Below are 20,855 nucleotides of genomic sequence, written 5' to 3'. Positions count from 1 at the left end.
TTTTATTTCTAAGCTAAAATTTACTATTTATTGTTAAGCTAAAGCCTTAGCTGAGAAATAAATAAAAAAGCTATAACTTACTTAACAAATTTGCACAATATAAAATTGTGCCTATAAATGCGATATTTAAAAAAACACCATATAATTTAATACAAGTAGTATTATTGGATGTAAAAATACTTCGGTGTCTAATAGAGAAAACGATAAGCTTTTCTCAAATAACAAACGTTGCCGCGGTTTTTATATTGTTCACAGTCATAAGGCAGACATTGGATATTTTTTAGCCAAACGAAGTGGGATTAGAAACCATTTAACGAGAATCAACAAATAGCCATCCTGCTGTGATCGAACCCTAAGAACCGTGGTGAGAAGAAAATCTTTTTTACTTCACTACCATATTAATAATCTTGACATCTTCACGTGGTTTATCATTTTTAGGAAATGTTTTCACAAGACTGATAGCTTGACATACATCCATTCCTTTAACAACGCGCCCAAAAATAGTGTGTTTATTATCGAGCCAGGGCTGAAAATAAAACCGTTAAGAGTGCTTTAACACATATAAATTATTTATTGTTATTTATTTCCTTTATTATTATATTTAATTCAGAACACTCACAAAATAAATAACTAAAAATTACCGTTGGGATAACAGTAATAAAAAATTGACTGCCGTTTGTATTTGGACCAGCGTTAGCCATACTAAGAGTGTACGCACGATCATGACGTAAAGTGTGATGAAACTCATCTTCAAATTCTCCTCCCCAAATCGATTTACCACCGGTGCCATCACCTAAACAAAGAAAATCGATTTAAATACTATACTAATATCTGTAACACTGCGTTTGATAAAAAGAACAAAAAATCAGAACATAAAAAAAAAAAAAATTATTAACCAATAGGGTCTCCTGTTTGAATCATGAACTGCTTGATAACTCTGTGAAAAATATGGTTGTTATAGTAATTGTTTCGGCAATGAGTTACAAAATTTTCTACAGTTTTTGGACATCTAAAAAAAACAAAATTACTTTAGATGCACACAGGGTTTACATTTACACAAATATATTTTTTGTTATTTTAAAAGATGCACACAGGGTTTACATTTACACGAATATATTTTTTGTTATTTTAAAAGATGCACACATGGTTTACATTTACACGAATATATTTTTTGTTATTTTAAAAGATGCACACATGGTTTACATTTACACGAATATATTTTTTGTTATTTTAAAAGATGCACACAGGGTTTACATTTACACGAATATATTTTTTGTTATTTTAAAAGATGCACACAGGGTTTACATTTACACAAAAACGTATATTATATAAAAAACATTTACACATAAACATATTGTTTATATATCTGTTAACACAACCCGTATATTTATGTTTTTAAAAGCAGACAAAAATGAAAATATGGCAAACTATTACGGAATTAAGCATAAATGGATGACTATATGATAAATACATAGCGAAGCAGGTTACAAAATCAACTTTAAGAAAACTTACTCCTTAGGATAAAGCTTTAAATGTATATCACCCATTGTTGTATGCATAACTACATTTTCTGCCAGACATTTGACCGTGGTTTCCTAATATAATTAAATGTATAACTATATACACGTAAATCAAATAATAAAAAGGAAGTAATATGATATGCAAACGAGTGAGAAGCATTTAATTAAAATTAGAAAAAAAACAAACTTTTTAACAAAAAATTAAGTTTTCTGTTGTATCTTTTAAAGATATTTAGCATTAAAACTTTTTTAATGCTAAATATCTTTAAAAGATATTTAGCCGACCACGATATTTTAAGCCGACCACTATAATTGAAGCCGATAACTATATTTTAAGCCGACCACTATGTTTGATCTGAAAATTTTTTTATACCCATTTTTAATTACAAGGACAAACTTTTGGGTATTTGAATACTTGTTTAATACTTTTTTGAGCAACTTAGAATATTTAAAGAATAGCTTCAACCGGTATGCAGTAGTAGATTATTGGTAGATTAGTAGTAGATTAGTGGTATATTAGAAATAGGTTAGTGGCAAAACCTTTGGCTAACAATTAAGAGGTTTAAGGTTCAAATCTCTGGAGGTACTGCACTTAACCTGCTTCTTTCCACAGCAGTCTTGTTTAACAAGTTTTTGTTTCGAAATTCAGTGCTAAAAGTAAGCTCTTCAACTATAGTAACAGCTTCAACAAAGTATCAACATACAGTGCATACTACATGCTGAAATATAAATATACATTACATATATGCTGTATATTTACATTTCAAAATGAACTTTATATTCTACTTTTAAAATCAAAATCTCTTTGTTTCATTAACATTATAAATATGTTTCTGCAAAACTTTATTTGCTAACAACAAAACAACTTTAATAAAATTTTTATAAAGAACTAATAAAAAAGTTACTTGAGTCGCAGCTACAATTTCATCCCTTGATGGTTTTTCGTTAAAAATATCTCGATCACTAAATAAAATACTTATATATATATATGTGTGTGTGTGTGTGTATGTAATATATATATATATATGTGTGTGTGTGTGTATGTAATATATATATATATATATATATATATATATATATATATATATATATATATATATATATATAGCTAAATAATATAATATATATATACAGTATCGGACAAAACAAGTGCAAGCAAATAATGCTAATTTAGTTTCTTTATATAAAAGTGCTGCATTTTTTCAATTCAGAGAAATAACTATGTAACTGTTTAGAGACAAATTTCTTCAAGTTTTATTCATCACAAAGTTCATTATTTGTACACGAAAATTAATAAATTAATCAAAAGTATTAAAAAAAGTTGATTTCCTTCTGGACAAAACAAGTGCAACTCGACAAAATGTTGACCAAGCTGTATTTCGCTATTAATATTTCGTGGCAAAGCCTTTGTTGTCGATCACAGCCTCGCATCTTCAAGGCATAAATTCAATCAGGTGATCAATGAAACTTTGTGGAATCGCTGCCCAGGCCTTTTGGATTTGTTCAAACAGTTGATCCTTATTACGAACACCTTCACGATTAATTCTGTGGTTGACGATCTCCCACAGGTTCTTGATAAGGTTGAGATCTGGAGATTGAGCCGGCCAATCCATCACCGATAGGTGGTTGTCTTGAAACCACTGCTTGACTACTTTTGCAGTGTGTTTCGGATCGTTGTCTTGCTGAAAAACCCATTTTATTGGCATATTCCATTCAGCATGAGGTAACATAACATCTTTCAGGATATTTTTATACATGAAACGGTCCATTATTCCATTGTTTCGATGTATTGGACCTAGACTGTTAGCAGAAAAACACCCCCAGACCATTATATTGTCTCCAATATGCTTCACGCATGGTGGAGGCTTTTTTTAACCGGTCGACGTACACAGCAAATGCCATCGCTCCCAATGATGTTGAACTTCGATTCATCACTGAACAGGACAGTTCGCCATTTCTGCACATTCCAGTCAATATGAGATGTAGCAAACAGGAGTCTTTTCTTCTGATTTTTTAGTGAAATCAGCGGTTTCTTTGCAGGGCGTCGAGAAAACAATCCCGCTTCAACACCACATTGTCTGATTGTTCGGTCCAATACAGGGAGCTCTAATTGCTTTTGTATCTCGACTGATGATATCCAGGGATCCTTCTTGACGGATCTGACGATCATAGAATCCTCTCTAGAAGTGGTGGAACGCGGTCTTCTACCTTTGTTACCTGCTGCCAACTTTCCCATAGAACGATATTTGGAACATAATCTTGATACGGTCCATTTTTCACGCGATATTTATCACAAATACTTTTTTGTGACATTCCACTTAGGTAATCGCCAATAATTTTCTTTTTTAGTTCCAATCCAAGACTGTCGGGAGCCATTTTTGCACTTGAAGTCATAAAAATAATAAAAATAAATAATCACGCTTCTCAAGGCTTACCATGTTACATTTACCTTGTGATGATACAATAATGCTGTGGAACACAACATCTTGGTTGGATGTGGACTGTATTGATGTAATGAAACACTTGTTGTATTTCACTTCTTGTATTGATGTTCTTCGATAAAACACTTTGATAAAAATCACTTCGATAAACTGTCTTGATAATACTGACTGATTGACTTCCATATACTGACTGAATTACATGTCGAGTTACATGTCTCTTATATAGTAAAATGAACCTGTGTGAACCTGCTCTGGAAGATTTTAGATGCTTCTTTTCGATGCTTCTGGAAGCTTCTGGATGCTTCTGAATGTTTTTGGATACTTCTGGATGCTACTGGATGCTTCCAGATGCTTCTTCTGGAAACTTCTGGAAGTTTCTGCATGCTTCTGGAAACTTCTGGATACTTCCTTTAATTATTAAAAATTTCCGTGACGTTGACACGGACTAGCCTTAAGAAAATGAAACAAACCAAAAAAGTTGCACTTGTTTTGTCCGCTGCAAAATGGCACTTGTCAACGAAATTCTGCCTGTGTGCTGTCACCTGATTGCTCATGTCATGGCATGCTATGACTCCAGACTCCTGAACTGTTTGCTGTGGTAGTATAGTTCATTTCATTTTTAAGACATGTAAAATTAGGAACACTTTTTAGCATTGTTCGATGTTGGTTGCATATGTTTTGTCCAATACTGTATATACAAATATATGTGTGTATATATATATATATATATATATATATATATATATATATATATATATATATATATATATATATATATATGTATATATACATGTATGTATGTATGTATATATATATATATATATATATATATATATATATAGTAACTAGAATTTTTACAATAACATTTTTTTACATACTACTAACTATTTTCTTTGTTAAGTAAAAAGGAAGCTGTTCCAAAATGTTCCAAAAGTTATGTTTTTGTCAAAAAAACACTAATATCTCCCATATCCTAATTTCTCATATGCACATGCACGAATGATGAAATGGACGATTAGGAAGGTTCTGTGTAATTTTTGTCACTTTCTAATGAAAAGCTCTGAAGAGAAATGCAGTTCATCAACACACCCCTGCTGCTAACTAGCCCCGTACCCCCTTATATATATATATATATATATATATATATATATATATATATATATATATATATATATATATATATATATATATATATAAAAATTTATAATTTAGTGATAGATAACTAAATAATATATAAACAAATATATATCAAAACGATTTAAAAATTTATTTTTTTAAATTATTAACTCTCTATTAACTTTTACCATACTAATTCAAAAGAAAATGTTTCAGTTAATTTGAAGCAAAATTAGAAGTAACTTTTTAAAATTTAACATTAAAAAAATTTCAAGAAAAGTTTTCATTTTTTGTTGCAATTTAAAAAAAAATTTCAGGAAATTTTCTGCTATCATTCAAAAAATTATGATATTAGTTAATCATTTTTTTTGTTAATTACTTCTTAGTTAATAATAATCTTCAATGTTTTGAACTGTTTTGTGTGTTGTTGGATGATTTGCAGAAGGAACTATTTTGGCCAAAAAATGTAAGCATTAGTTCAAGAAGTTCATCTCTGGTTGATTTTCTGTTTCCAGACTTTTTCTTCCAATTAAAATCCTCCCTTGACCTCTTGTTGAACTTTAGCATAACTGATTAACAAAAGACCTTTTCCCTTTAAAATCTTTAAATATCAGGTCCACTAGTTAGACCAGAACAGTATTTAAACACAATAACTTCATGCAGCCAATGCTGAAACGCTAGATAGATCAGACTTGTTTCAAAGATTTGATTTAAGAACAGATTATTTTTCAATTAGAGTGTATGCTCCAGTGTAAATACCCATGTTACTTGATGTGGTGTCAAATACATTACAAAAATTTTCTTATTAAGGTTCCAGTTTTACATTTAGATAAATACATTTACTTGTCGTCAGCCCCAGTCATGATAGCAAAAATTCTTTCAAACTGTCATTGATATTCATGTTAATGAAACTTCAAAGATATAGAGCTACCTTTAAATAAACTGCAAATTCTTTGCAATTGTGATTATTTTGATATAAATAACAATGAAGAATAGTAGGAGATTTAAAACATTTTTTTTCTACAGACAGAATTACACATACAATATATATGTAGTTTCAAAACATTTATCAAAAATTTACCTTTGATCTTGATCCGGATCTCTCCTGCTTAAAATATAGAATCGATTTTTTTTAAAACCTGTGCATATTAGACATGGATCAGCAGAAATTTTATCTAATGATGGGTTATCAGAAGCTGTCATTTCCTATATTAAAAAATACAAAACAATTTTGAAGAAGTTATAATACTTAAAAACAATTACTATACGTATATTATTATAAATATTTTGAATAAAAAAATTTAACAAAAACTTTTTAAACAAAAACTAAATGATATATTAATTTAATTGTCAAATACATAAAATACACTTTAACTAAATTGCACTTTAACGTAAGTAGTGACAGTAATAGAACTTATTATATATATATAAAATTCTCTGCACTATTTTTGTATTCAAAGAACTAAAAATTGAATACATTAAATATTTTTTAATAATTGTTTTAAATAATATTTTATACTAAACCATCATAAAAACAAGATCAAAATTACTTTCATATATCTGTTATAAAAATCAAAAATAAAATTAAATAAAAATGGAACAAAATAAAAAATCATTAATAATAATAAAAAGAAAGTACCAAAGTAAAAGAAGAACTAATTTTGTTTGGGTTTCCTTGGTATAAACCAATATTCAGAAATCTAACATTGTCTTTCTATAAAAAAAAAACAACAAATAATAGCAATAACAAAAGTTATGCCTGATTTTAAAAACAAAAATTTGGCAAAATTTTTCAAAAATTATTTATATAACATAAATAACATAAGAGGAAATAATTACCATGCCGATAAACTTGACACATGTGTTAGTAACTAAATTAACGACTATAAGAAACAAAATTTATTGTTAAAAATAAAATCACATTTAACTAATTCAAATAACTTATACATTAATTACACAGGTCAACAAAAAATTATTACATTAAATTTGACACTTGCTCTCACATAATTACATAGCAACTACAATGGCAAGCTACAGATTTTTTGCAATAAATATTTTTTTTTTGTGTGCAAATTATTAGAAACTAGAAAACTCATGGGCACCTGTGGCGCCTATTTTTAGCAAGCTTTTAAACTTGTAAATGATAATTATTTTGAGAAGTGAAGTGAAGCCAGTGAAGGCAAATAAATGTAATATTTATTATGCATACCTAACAAATGTTTATAAGTGAAAAAGAATTAAAATTAAAAATTTATATTACTTAAAACAAATGTTGAAAATAAAAAATTCTAAGCTAAAAAATTTCATTAAAGAATTTCTTTATAAACTATATTGCGGGTAAAGTGTCTTTGATCATCCATCAGTTGACCTTGTTGAGGATTTGCTTCGATAAAAACCTTGACTTGATTGGAAATTCTGAATCTTGATAAATTAACATATAACTGTCCATGTGCGAATACGGTCAATTGCAAATGAATTCCAACATGATCAAATGACTGACCTTGCGACTATAATTGGATTGCATAAGCTGGTATGATTGGAAATTGCCTTTGGCGTAAAACAAATGGAAGCATTGTTTCTGATGGTGTCAAGTCAATTCGTGGAATTGATACGGTATCTCCTTTATTGCACTCAGAAACAATTTTTGCTTTGATTATGTTTCTATCTGTTCAACAATCGAGTGCCATTATACATTCCTTTCTTCGGTTTAAAATTTCTTAAGAGCATAATGATAGCACCTTTTTTTAAAAGCAAGACATGTGGCGGCATTCCAGAAAGTGTTTATTCATTCAGAAACTCGGTGGGAAAATTGAGTGCATTATTTGGATCTTTGCTAACTATTGAATCTGCGCTGTAATAAATCTGTGTATTACCAGTTATCAAATTGATTATCCTTCTGTTCATTTCAAGAGTTTGTGGGTGCAACAATCACTCTTTTTGAAAGATCCTCATCACTTATTTGTTCAATATTGCCAAAAATGCTGTTAATCAGGTCATCTGTTGTTATCATTTGGTTAGGTATGTGAACAGTGTCATGTTCATGAATTCCTTGCACTTGAGGCAGACTTCCTGATCCGACATCCAATAACCACTGATTTTGGTTATTTTGATCTTCACTTCGCATGTTAGTGCTAAGAGTCAATTGAGTGAAATGATTCCACAACTGATGTGATGCAATATTCTATTACATCAGTTTGATTACCTCTAGGCACAACAGTAATTTTTTCACCACCAACAACTAATACTTTTCCACCAAAAGGAATTTCCCATAACTTCACAAAGAAGTTTATCAATGTATTGAAGTCCATATTTCGGCAACATAGTTATTTAATCTATTAAAAGTTATATTACGCTAATTTTCTGCATCAAGTGAATTCATACAGATTAAATATAAAAATGTGTCAAGCAATGGGACAGGTAATTTAAATCCACTGTGAACTGTTCTTCCTCCCATTAATAATGTGGCAGCAATTCCAGTGGTTGCAAAAGCTAGAACAATTTTTCCTCTACCTCTAAAATATGCCAATAATGTTGTATAGAGAAATGTGTTTTCCAATCCACCTGAACTATCAAGATAGAAAAGTTTTGAAACTCCGTTAGTAATTTCAGTTGCAAATAAGATACTTGTAAATGCCATCATTTGTTCTGGATTGAGCAAGTCAAAATGTTTTGTTCCTTGTCTAAACTCTTTATCTTGATCATAGCTCTTTATCTTGATCATAGCTCTTTTCCTCAGGTCCATTTTCTCGTGGCACAGACAAACCAACTGATGAACATAAAAATAAAATTGCTGAAAATAAAATTGACACCATGAAGCAATTTAATAATTGCTGTCGCTTCACCATATGAAACATATAGTCAAGTGATAAATTTTGTAAATAATCTTGCCAAAGTTTAAGAGGCTGCTTAGGCTGACAAAATACGCAAATGAAGGCAAACATTTCTCTCATTTGTTTAGGCATTAGATAATTGCCACCATAGGTAAGAGAATAGTTCCATTCATCATTGGATTTAATAAGACCTCGAGCTATTGCTGCTGCTTTGAATGTTTCCAAAATTACACCACCCACTTTTTATAAAGATTTGAAACTTACTGGTCCAGTCACTTGAACTAGAAGAATACATAAATAAAATCTTCGTCTTTGAAACTAACTGAATACATGCCAACAATTTTTAACCTCTTTGGCACCTTTGCCATTTGCTGCGCCCATAAATATAATGATACGATTATCTGTATAGATATATTGTTGTGCATCAAAATCATTGATATTCAAATCAAAAAATCTCTCCAGTTTGGTTTTATTTGTTTGAGTGGCTAGCAATACCTCTTCTTCATAACCTTCCTCAAAAATAATTTGTTGCTGATGAACTGGGAGCCTCATAACTGCATGAGAACGTTTGTGCATTTTCGATTCTCTCATATGCCAAATTGCTTCAGGAGCACTCACATATTGGAAATCAATGAAGTTTGATATTTCATTTAAATGAAATTCAGGTTGGCCATTAGATGTTATGCTCACATTTGCAAAGTTTAATCCTTTGAAGATGTACTTATAAATGTATTTAACAAATCTTAGTGATGTGGGGACTTCAACATTGACATAGGCATTATATTTCAGCGTTAGGTATGGATTATAAGGTACAATACTTCAACTGTCAACGTGTACACCTCTTACTGTAGCATTTTCACCTGGTTGGGGTCTGTAGCAATTGATGGATAGTCATTGACATTTAAACTGTTTTGAGCCGTCTCATGTAAGGTGAGTGAGGATAATTTTGGCCACATGGACAATGTGTCATGTATTTAAGCATAATTTCACATAGCTTTTGACTTGTTTCTGATGGTATCTCTTTGTGTTGTTGTAAATTTATCTTCAGCTTTTAAAGTCACCAAGGTATGTGCATGTGATAAACCTCTCTTTTGGAACTCGATGGTGTAAACAAATGCAACAGATAATTCAAAAATTCCGTGCTTTATGACTTTATCCAGTAATAAGTAGAGCTTGATTTTAAAAACACGTACTACTAAATCTGGTTGATCTGATGAATGCTTGCCAGGTTTTAAGTTTTCAGCAATTTCAAGCCAGCCAGGAATTGTAGTTATAAGTAAATCAGGTGCACCATGTTTAGCAAATATTGACATTGCATCACATCCTTCTCTCATGCTTCGTGGAGATCCTTCAAAACTAAATGGAAGAGTAATTGACACTCCTGCAGCAACGTTAGCGTCTTGCACTAAGTTCTCCATATGATCAGCAAGACCTTGTAGCATTCTGAATGTAATCGTTTTTGATTTTGGTGAATGAAATTGAGATTATTTGCTTCAACCTGCAAGTCCATTAATCATCGCTGCATCAATTTGCCTGCACTCATAATCAGATTGAAATTGTTTCTAATTGCTGTAAGGGAACATTTGTATTAAAGCATGCTGACATTGTTTCTAACTCTGTTTGTAACAGCTACCGTGTATGTTTCACAATTCCAATTAGGCTGCTATGCAACTTCACCATAGGGAAAAAAAAGTCCGTAAGTCATGGGATCCATATTATGGCTGAAAATGCTAAGATTAATAAATTTATTATTTGAATCTTTTGGATTTTTTGGATATATGTGTATACCATGAAGAAATGATGGCTCACCATCCTCATTCATAAAATCATTGCTACTTCATTGCTTGTTGGAGCATTATATCATCGTTGATCTGACCGACAATCCTTTCTTAGTGCCATGCTCACAATTGAAATAGTTTCTCCTGCTTTGGCAGCGCAAATACATTCTTGAGCTTCAACATCTTTCAATAATTGGTAGCTTTGAGCCAGTCTATTGTGCACACGAAAGAGAAGATCAAGCAGGTCAAGCATATTAACTCAACAACTTTCATTGGCTGCATGTTGTTGACAAATTTCTGTTGCTTGTTTGTTATCAAGTACATAGAGTTGTGCAAATTGTGGTGCCTGATTGTCAATTGGCAAGATGTGATGGTAAGTTTAGCCATCAATTTTGATAACAAAAGGGACGTGACCTGACAAATCAACAGTTTTTGCACCCATTAAAGCAAAAGAAACAGCGCTATTATATGATCGCATTTCATTTCGAAAATGTATGCAATCAGGGTTATTAATATCACCTAGTAGATTCTTCAAAAATTCGGGATACTTCAATTCATTACCATAAATGTCTTTTGGAATGGGCAGTTGGACTTTTCCTTTTCTACAGCAATCCGTGAATTTTTTATCACTTGGTAGCTCTGCAGCAAAATGTTTTGCTCCACAAAATTGCGTAAATGATCTAATGAGAGACAGTAATGTCCTATAACAATAGTTTCATTGAAATTGATGGCTTTGTTACAAATTGCTTGGCTTCGTCTATTTATAGTCAAATTGCTGTGATACAGTATTAGCTGTATGATAAACTTGAAGTTCCTGAGGCATCAAATTAGCAACATATCATTGCTGTGATGCGGCATGTGCATTAGGGAAAACTTCTGATTCTTCAGATGTCATATTAACCAAGCATTCTTGATGGGAATGCACGTAATATTTTTTAGGATTTAAATAATCCTAAAAAATATTACATGCATTGAAGTTATTAATTAACTGAGTTACTTAACTATTTATTAACTGCCGTGTCTTTTATTATATTAGTATTTATTATTATTATTATAAATATATTAGCATCAATTAGTTAATTAATAAAAAAAAAACGAAAATAGACTCCAATAGGAATTGAACCCAGAGCGCAGGCACCACAATCAAATTTATTACCCACTACACCACACAATATTGTAACTCAATAAGTTAAAAAATTTTGAATAAAATGAATTTGTTTTGATGCATAATACTTTTAAAGTAATTAACATGCTTTAAAATAAAATAACTAAACTAACCGCATGATTAATACGTAAGCATTACATCAACGTTACACTATTAGGGGATCAGGGAATCAGTGCCCTGGGTAAATATATATTAGATAATTCTAAAAAACAGATTTAAAACTCATTTTGAAACACTAGGATAAGTTAAAAAACTTAATTTGTTTAAAAAATTAAAACAAAAATAGAAAGTAGATTAAAATAAATGTGAACTGCTTAAAAAAAGCATTATATAAATATCTAATTCCATTCAAATTCATTAACTTTTTATTGATTGATAACAAAGTAATGTTTTACTTTAGTTTTAAAAAAGATTGCAGATAATATTGTTTAATTAAAACTATTCAATCAGGAAGAAACTTATGCTTGTTGCTCTTTCGTTTATAAACTTTTCCTGAGTCTTCTTGCTTAATACCCCAACAGTCGTCTCCCAACATATGTTTGCTCCAGCGTCCTTGGTAACAATCTTCAATTGTCTTGAGATCTTAGTAAAATTGCTCTTCTTGCTCTTCACATCTCCAAGATTTTCGAGAAACTGGTTAACTATTTATAAAATAAAGTTTTATACTCATCCAAAATCACAAAAGGCTTCCAATATTTTATCAACTAAATCTGTTTTCTGCTTTATACTTCCAAAAAAGTTTTTTACAACAACCACATACAACAAAGAAGCTGTTTTCTCTTGGTTATTTATTGTTTTAATGAAACCTTTAACATTTACAAAATAGCAAAATCGTGGTCCATTAAAAACTCCTGCATTTTTCTCTGTTGACAAACCTGGTAATACAGTAACTATGTACTAAAAACAATCACTATCAGTTTTCAATGCTTTAACAAAATGTTTCATTAATCCAAGTTTAAAATGGAGTGGCAGAAAAACTGTTTTTTTTCGACTAATAATAAACTTGGGTTCATTCACAATATTTTGCATGCTCATTGTAAGAGTGTTGCAAATAAATATAAAAAAATAGGTCATTCTTTTTGTATCCAGTATTGGTTTCTTGCTTGACTGTCCCACATACAGAAAAAACATGAAAATTTTGTAAAACCTTTTAACTGACCAAGGAAAAATTAACCATTTTAAGATCTACACAAATAATCCAGTTGTGTTTGTGGTATTTAATCAAGTCAAACACATTGTAAGTCTCTCGCAAATAAACAGAACAACCAATTGGAACAAAACCAAAAAGATTGCCATTGCGTAAAATAACATATTTGAGGCTTTGCTTCAAGTTATTGATAAAAAGTCTCAATTCTTTTGGACTGTATACAGAAATACCTGACTTTAATAGGAGACCTGAAATATCATGACAATAAACAATAAATTGACTTCTAAAAAAAAGTTAATGAAGGTTTTATCTCTTTTTCTGAAGTAAGAAATTTTTCCAAAGCTATCAAGTTGATTCTTATCTTTTAATCGAGACTAATATTTCTACTGCATTCTTAGAAAGTCCTAAATCATGAACTAAGCTTCAGTGTTAATGTGGTTTAGGGGTACTAGCCAAACCATGGGGACTCCAAAAGGGTAAAGGTAAAAAAAACGTTTTGTTTTTTTTGAAGACTTTCTTCACAATCTTGAAGACTTTCTTCACAAATATAGCACGCGGTATGTGAAGGCCATTTTGTGTCTTGGTTACCAAAACTAACATCAAAATACAATTTATTTTTAACTTATATTTATTTACTAGTTTTACAAAATTAGTAATGTTTTGCCTTGTTGAACAAGTGTATAGCTACCACATATATAACAAAAAGAGTTATGCTTGCAATTATGTCGATTTGAAGAAAAAAATAATGACAAGGTTACTTTTTTTCAAGACTATTGAATGAAAATATGAAAAACTTAATTTTTAAAAATTAATAAATTGATTGTTACAACTAAAGCTTAGCAACAAAAATGGACAAACAAAAATATTATTTAGATTTAGCATTTAAAAAGACATAAAAACCAGTTTAAATATCTCATGCAGCAGAAAAAGTATTTTGTAGATCTATGTTATTCAAAGAACTTATTTATCACTTATAAATTCTAAAAACTGTGATTTTAAAAATCTACCACCTTTTATTTATCACTAATAAATTCTAGGAAACTTGATTTTTTTCACCTTTTATTCCAAGAATTGTGGAGTAAAGAATAAAATATCCAGTTTCATCAAACACTAAAAATAAATATTTTGTTCATATATGACAAAGAAATTTATAAAACCAATAAAAAATTGATACAATTAAATTTACAGTACAATACCTGGTAAGTACACAGAGTGCAGTACCTGGGTTAACTTGTTTAAATGCTTCACTTTTTTCAAGTTCTCTTTCAATAGCTACACGCCTACCGAATTCCATATTTGGAAGAACTTGTTTTTCCTAGTAAATATAAAAATAACATAAATAATAACTCTCTCTTTCTCTCTAACACACACAGATAACCAAGGAAAATTGTTTGGCTTAACAAATGTTCAATCGAAGTAAATTTCTGTAAAGTAGTAAATTCAGTCTAAAATTGGCTGAAATGAGACACTAATTTGAGTTAAGGCAATTTTTCTTTATTCAATGCTTAAGTATAAACATTAAATATGCACCATTATACTAATAAAAGCATAAAAAATGTTTCAATTAAAAAAGTTTTATGATTTATCATGTAACAGTTTTATCATAGTGTTATTTCACATCTGATTAGAATCTATTCTATTCAGATCTAAATGCAACAAAAATAAACATTGGAATGTTTACATGGAATGACTTCTAAAAAAAATCTTAATCAAGTTATTTTTATTTCTATATTTCCCACACAAAAAGTTATCTGAAATATCTGAAGATATTAGCTGAAAGAGGACAAAAAAATGGTTTGACTTAACAAAGTTTGAGTTAATCTGAGTTTCAACTTAATTGGAGAATTTTAATAGTATTCAATTAGACAATATATTATCCTGGTCTCAATTAGACAATTTCAAGGGACCAAATGAAACAGTTCGATATAAAAAAAAGTTTGAGTTATCCAGTGTCTGACTTACCAGGATTTTAATGCGTGTGTATATATATATATACATACATATATATATATATATATATATATATATATATATATATATATATATATATATATATATATATATATATATGTATATATATATATATATATATATATATATATATATATGTATATATATATATATATATATATATATATATATATATATATATATATATATATATATATATATATATATATATATATATATGTATGTATATACACTCCGGTCTCCCCTACAGTGCAAAAAAACAACCATTTTTGCAGTGTAGGGGAGTTGGGAGAGTTATAGTACTAGTTGGCAGCAGGGGTAAGTTGACGAACTGCATTTTTCTTCAGAGCCTTTCATCAGAAAGTGCCAAAAATTACATAGAACCTTCCTAATTGTAAATACCATCATTCACTGTAGTATTGTTAGAATTCGTGCTTGCGGACAGGAGATACTAGGATTTATGAGTTTTTGGATAAAAACGTAACTTCTGGAACATCGCTTCTTTTTTACTTTACAATGAAAATAGTTAGTCGTATGAAAAAAAAAATTATTTAAAAAAATTCCAGTCACAATTGATTTACTATTTCCAGTCAGATATTTTTTCAATAGTTGTCATTTTTTCAGCATCAATAGACTGTTTATTGAAAACAAGACTTTTGGGGTAACGGGTGATGCAGAAGTTATCGGACAAAATAAAAACGTCAATAACTTATTTATAAATAAAAAAACAAACTACTATTATATTTTTTTTAAATAAAGCATTTATCTTTTAATAAAAATATATTATTTTTTATATGAAAAAACACCATCATCAGCAATTGATCTCAATTTTGCTCTGACGCCTTTCATATGCGACTGTAAAAAGTTTAAATCAGTTTCTTGTAGTTTTAGTTTAATGCGATCAATCAAAACTTGCTCTGTTGAAGCTTGCCAATCTCCCTCAAAAACATTCTGTGCCAAATGTCCCAAAAAATTTTCAATTGGTCGTGCTTAAGGCACATTTGGGGGATTGGATTCTTTATCAACGTAATAGACATATTGGTCCATCCAATTTAGAGAATCTTTAGGATAATGAGAACTTGCTAAATCTGGCCAAAATAAATAGTTAAAGTCTCCATGATACTTGTGAATAAATGGAAAAAGTCGTTTTTCTAAACATTCATTAATATAGATTAATGAATTGATCGCTACAGCCTTGGAAGTGCGAAACAATGGCTCGGACATACCACGGTCAGATATGGCTATCCACATAAATAATTTTTTTGGAAATTTCTCTTTTCCTATAAAACGAACACTTTCGGGGCATGTCTTTTTGTGGTTTGTGTAGTATCCAGAATTTCCAGGCATATTGTCCCCTGCAAAAGAAAAGTATTTTTTGTCATCGATGACTAGAAGCGATTTTGTGTTATAGAGTTGGTTAACTAGTTTCCTGCTTCTTTTCTTTGCCTTTATTTGTTGTTCTATAGTGTATTTTGGACTCTTTTCACATTTTCTATATTTAATATTCATTTTTTTTAACTGACGACCAATTGTTGATTGATTTACACCAAATTTAATACCAATTTTTCTCTGACTGACCCCTTTTCGATTGTTGACAAGTCTCGTTAATTCGGCTTTCTTTTCTCTAGTCCAGAATGTCGGACGACCAGGGTGCTTTCTATCAGAAAACGATTGAACAGTTTCAAGTCTTTTTAGGTTATCATATTGTACTTCGAGCAAATCCTTCCTTTTCAAAATTTAATTTACGATTTTTTTTTTTTTTAATATTAGGTTTATTTACAAAAAACATTTTTAGTCGCTTTTGAAAAGATTCTCGATCAGCTGCATTTAACCTCATTTTAAATAATTGTGTTTCAAATAATAAAGTTTATACTTTATAGAACGTGTATGCCTACGCATAATACCACAAAAACTAATTATTATGCTCAAATAATGAAATTAGGATTTGTCCGATAACTTCCGCATCACCCGTTAAGTTGGCAAAATTTTGACGGGGCTAGAAGTAATATTACATTTTTGTCTTGAAATTGTTGCCAAAATAAATAGTAAAAAAATTTCTATAAATTTTGGATTTAATAGTACATTAATAATCATTTTATAGTTTGCGCCAACTTACCCCTGGGTGGGGTAAGTTAACGCATTTGTTTTTTGAGGCACCAGAAGGGCCCAAAAATTTTTTTTTAAATAATAAATGCCTGTTAAAAATTTCATCTGAATTCATACTCTTGAAGACTGCGCTTTATTATTTACAAAAAGTTTGGCCATTACAGAGCTCAAAGAGTAAAAACAAAGGCAACTAGCCCTGGTCTCCCTTATGTTGTATGCATTTATTACTTTAAAACATTTTAGTTGAAAAAAACTTATTTAAACATAAACATTCATATAAACATACATAAACATAAAAGAATAAAGATTTATAAAATATGTTTTAGTTCTTTGTAAGAGACTTTTCTAAGATCTGCTACTGAGATTAGGTTCTGTTTATAAAATTCTGTTTTTATTTTTGTCTACTGCAAATTGCTTAACTTATGCTTCATCAGAAAACATGACCTGCCACCACATTTTACCAGACCAAACATTGTTTGCTCCTAAAACAAAACTTTTCAAACTTTTCACTTTAACACTTCATTTGCTTCACTTTTTACATGATATTCCTCACTTTCTAAATGGTAAAATGCAACTGAAATTTACAAATTTTAATCCTCCAAAACTAAAGTATAAAATAACAATTTCCAATTATACAATTACAATAACAGGGTTTATACAAGTTCTAAATGAAAGATTTCATTTACTCAACTCAAAAACAAAAGTAATTTCCAAGAATTTTTCTTGAAAAACAATCTTTTCCCCCTGACTTTTTCCAAAAAACTATCCTTTTTCCCATGACTCATTAACTATATATAGAAATAATTATAAATAGTCTCCAGATAAAAAAACTCACATGGACATGCATCAACACTCACATATATAATAAAAGAACATATATGACTGATCATATATGCTTTTTAATTAAAGGCTTTTATTTATTTACACATCAGAACAACTAATTAAAAAAAGTCTTTTTTATCACTAAGTATTCTCAAAGTTTCGCATGCCAACGTGTACTTCTTAAAGTACTTCTTGAAGTATTCTTAAAGTACTTAATATAGAATAATTTTTTTCTATATTGTAAAGAAAATAAAAAAAGTGAGAAAATTTGTGTAACTTTATCTTGAAAATCAATTATTTTATAAAGAAAAAGAATTGCTACAATAAAGTAATATCTTTTAAAAAAAGAGAGAGATTAGTTTCACATTATTTTCTTTTTTTTCTCTTCTAAAATTTGAGCTGCGTTTTCTATATTTTTAATTTTCAAGACATTTTTCTTCACTCTTCCTTTACAAATCGTTTCAATTGATTAACCAAATCTTTTATTTCTTCTGTCTCTTTTATGATATTAAAAATTCAATATTTAAATTGTTGTAAGAACCTGAAATTTTTTTTTTCTATAATACATTTCAAGCTCTAATAACTCAACAACAGAATTTAATACTAGTTTTAACAACCAACTGCATTAGGGATTTATGCAATCTTTGATGATGGAATTTTAAAAGATGATAGGTTTGGCCAGAAATCAATTAAATTATGTAACACAACTTTTGATCCTGTTTTCCAAGTGTCATATTTTAACTGCTTATGTCTAAAGTATGTGAAAAAATGACTCATTAAGCACAATTTTTGCTTAAACAACAACAGCACAAAGAAAACTTGTTTTTTTGTGAAAATAGAACAACTTTATTTTCATTTTTATCATTATGATCAGGTAAAAACAAAAATTGCAGAAAGAAAAGACCAAAACAACCGGAAACCACTCAACAAGGTTCAGAAATGTTTAGATTTTCTAGATCTAGAATCAATCTCTAGAAGTAGCCCCTAAATGTAGCCCCTCATCATGTTTACGTTATACTGTCCTTGGTAACAATGTTCAAAATCCAATATATCTTGATGAAAGCGCTCTCCTTGCTCAGCAGAGTAAACAGCCATGTTCTCCTTGAATTTGTTGAGATGCCAATCAAGGATATAGACTTTCAGAGACATTCTGCATGCCATTTTGGTATAATCTTTATGAGAGTCTGCACCAACTCCTTTACCAAGGAAGCCCTGATTGTTCAGGGCTTCCTAGGTGATTACCTAGGAAGCCCTGAACAACTGCAACAAAACTGCTTCAAGCCGCTTTTTTTTGTGGCCAGTCCTTTGTGCAATAATATGCCGTAGTGCCACGGCTGTCCCAGAGACAGAGGAAACAAGGAAATTTCGTGAAACCTACGTGGAGACCCATGAGGAATGATACCATTTTGAAGTCATTGATGACCTCCCATCTGTAGTCATTATACTTTAATGCTCTAATGCACTTAGCAACATTTTGACACTGGTGCAGTTCTCTTTGAGATGCATAGAGGGCCATCGGGAATGGGTTGTTTCCATTGTGAAGCAACATGGATTTGAGGCTCTAGGATGAACTTTCTATTAATAGGCACCATTTAATAAGATTACATGCAATACCTATAGCCTTGAAGAGACCAGCAACATTGTTGCAGAAACACAGTCCATCACGCTGACTGAAGAAGTTGGAGAATCTTTGGTGCTGCTTCTTCTGATCTGTGACTTGTATGCTATCATTAATTAAGTTCCACTGTTTGATCCTGGATATCAGAAGCTCAGCATTCGATTTCTTAAACCCAAGATCCCTAATTAAATCATTAATGCCTTACTGGTTAGGGAAGTACGGCTTTATATCCTACATCTGCGGAATCGTAGTCCAAATCTCCAGTATCTGCCTCGCTATCTGACTTGCTGCTGTCTCCTGAATATGGCTGATGCTGCCTAGGAGGAGTCGGAACAGGCAGAAAAAGGTATGTCCAGATAATCGATCTGAGGGACATTTTTGCCAGTCTGACAATATTTTGGGTTTACCAGGCAGCAGTAGCAGTTGCTTGAGTAGTCCTTCAACTATCGCCAAAGTTGACAGCTGGATGCCATATCAAATAAATAACTTCTCTTCAACTATAAATTGTTATCGTTTCAGTCTGCAATAAAACAAATTGGTTTCTTGGTTTTATTCTTGTACAGTTACTTTTGGAACATTCTAGAGCGTTCTAGAAAGTTCTGGAAGTTTCTTGAATGTTCTGGAGTGTTTAGGAGAACTATAGAGACGCCTGGACAACTCTAGCAATTCAGAAATATTATAGGAGGAAGCTCTGCATTGAAAGCAAATAAAGAATTTTCTCAAAAACACAAGATTTTCCAAATTTCATTGTCCTGGTTACAGAAGGAAAGTTTTTCTGGAATAACAGCAATTTCCTTTCTGTTCTAGACCTAACGGGTTTGGAAAATACACTTTCAACCCAGGAACAGAACAAAAGTGAAAATTTATTATATGGTGTTACCTTTATTATATTTGGACATATTTCTTTGATGTCGATGCTAATAAATTTACTCAAACTAGCTTCTCCTCTTTCCAATTCTTTTTTCCATGAGAACAGTTGTAGTTGTACTTATTTAGATAAATCCAAACCAGTTAGTTACCAGACCATTATTTAATCTCTTTAGTTTGTTGCAGTGTCCAAGTTACAGAATCCCATAATGCAATGTCCAAGTAACAGAATCCCAATATCATATTTAAACATTTGTTACTACGATTGTTACAGCCATTCTGATGTACTGCCTTGATAATGAAAAAGCCGTTTCAAATAATATAAAGAAACCTCTTTTTATAGTTTTTAATATTTCCATAAAAAACAGCATTTTTCCAGACCAATTAAAGTCAACAAAAATAATTGTTATAAAAAAGCAGCAATGACTCAATAAAATCTAACTATATATTTCCATATTTTTCTGTTTTTCCAAA

The 20,855-nt window shown here is 30.3% G+C and overlaps 1 protein-coding gene across 1 annotated transcript in view; it reads right to left on the bottom strand.

The window, feature by feature from the left end:
• The window catches only part of LOC100206689 (peptidylprolyl isomerase domain and WD repeat-containing protein 1), a 27,861-nt gene continuing 7,006 nt past the window's right edge, over window positions 1–20,855 (bottom strand). Inside the window, exons 10-19 of the mRNA XM_065818463.1 lie at window positions 14,219–14,312; window positions 14,054–14,107; window positions 6,917–6,960; window positions 6,717–6,791; window positions 6,159–6,283; window positions 2,426–2,483; window positions 1,513–1,595; window positions 897–1,009; window positions 642–793; window positions 1–526 (exon numbers count right to left, since the gene is read on the bottom strand). Of these exons, the coding sequence (XP_065674535.1) occupies window positions 383–526; window positions 642–793; window positions 897–1,009; window positions 1,513–1,595; window positions 2,426–2,483; window positions 6,159–6,283; window positions 6,717–6,791; window positions 6,917–6,960; window positions 14,054–14,107; window positions 14,219–14,312 (942 nt within the window). The 3' untranslated portion in view covers window positions 1–382. The remainder of the gene's footprint in view (window positions 527–641; window positions 794–896; window positions 1,010–1,512; window positions 1,596–2,425; window positions 2,484–6,158; window positions 6,284–6,716; window positions 6,792–6,916; window positions 6,961–14,053; window positions 14,108–14,218; window positions 14,313–20,855) is intronic.

The sequence above is a fragment of the Hydra vulgaris genome, chromosome 14, assembly GCF_038396675.1.
Source record: "Hydra vulgaris chromosome 14, alternate assembly HydraT2T_AEP".
Lineage (NCBI taxonomy): Eukaryota > Metazoa > Cnidaria > Hydrozoa > Anthoathecata > Hydridae > Hydra > Hydra vulgaris.
Note: the sequence above shows the minus strand (reverse complement) of the source record. Positions and strands in the feature narration are given on the sequence as shown.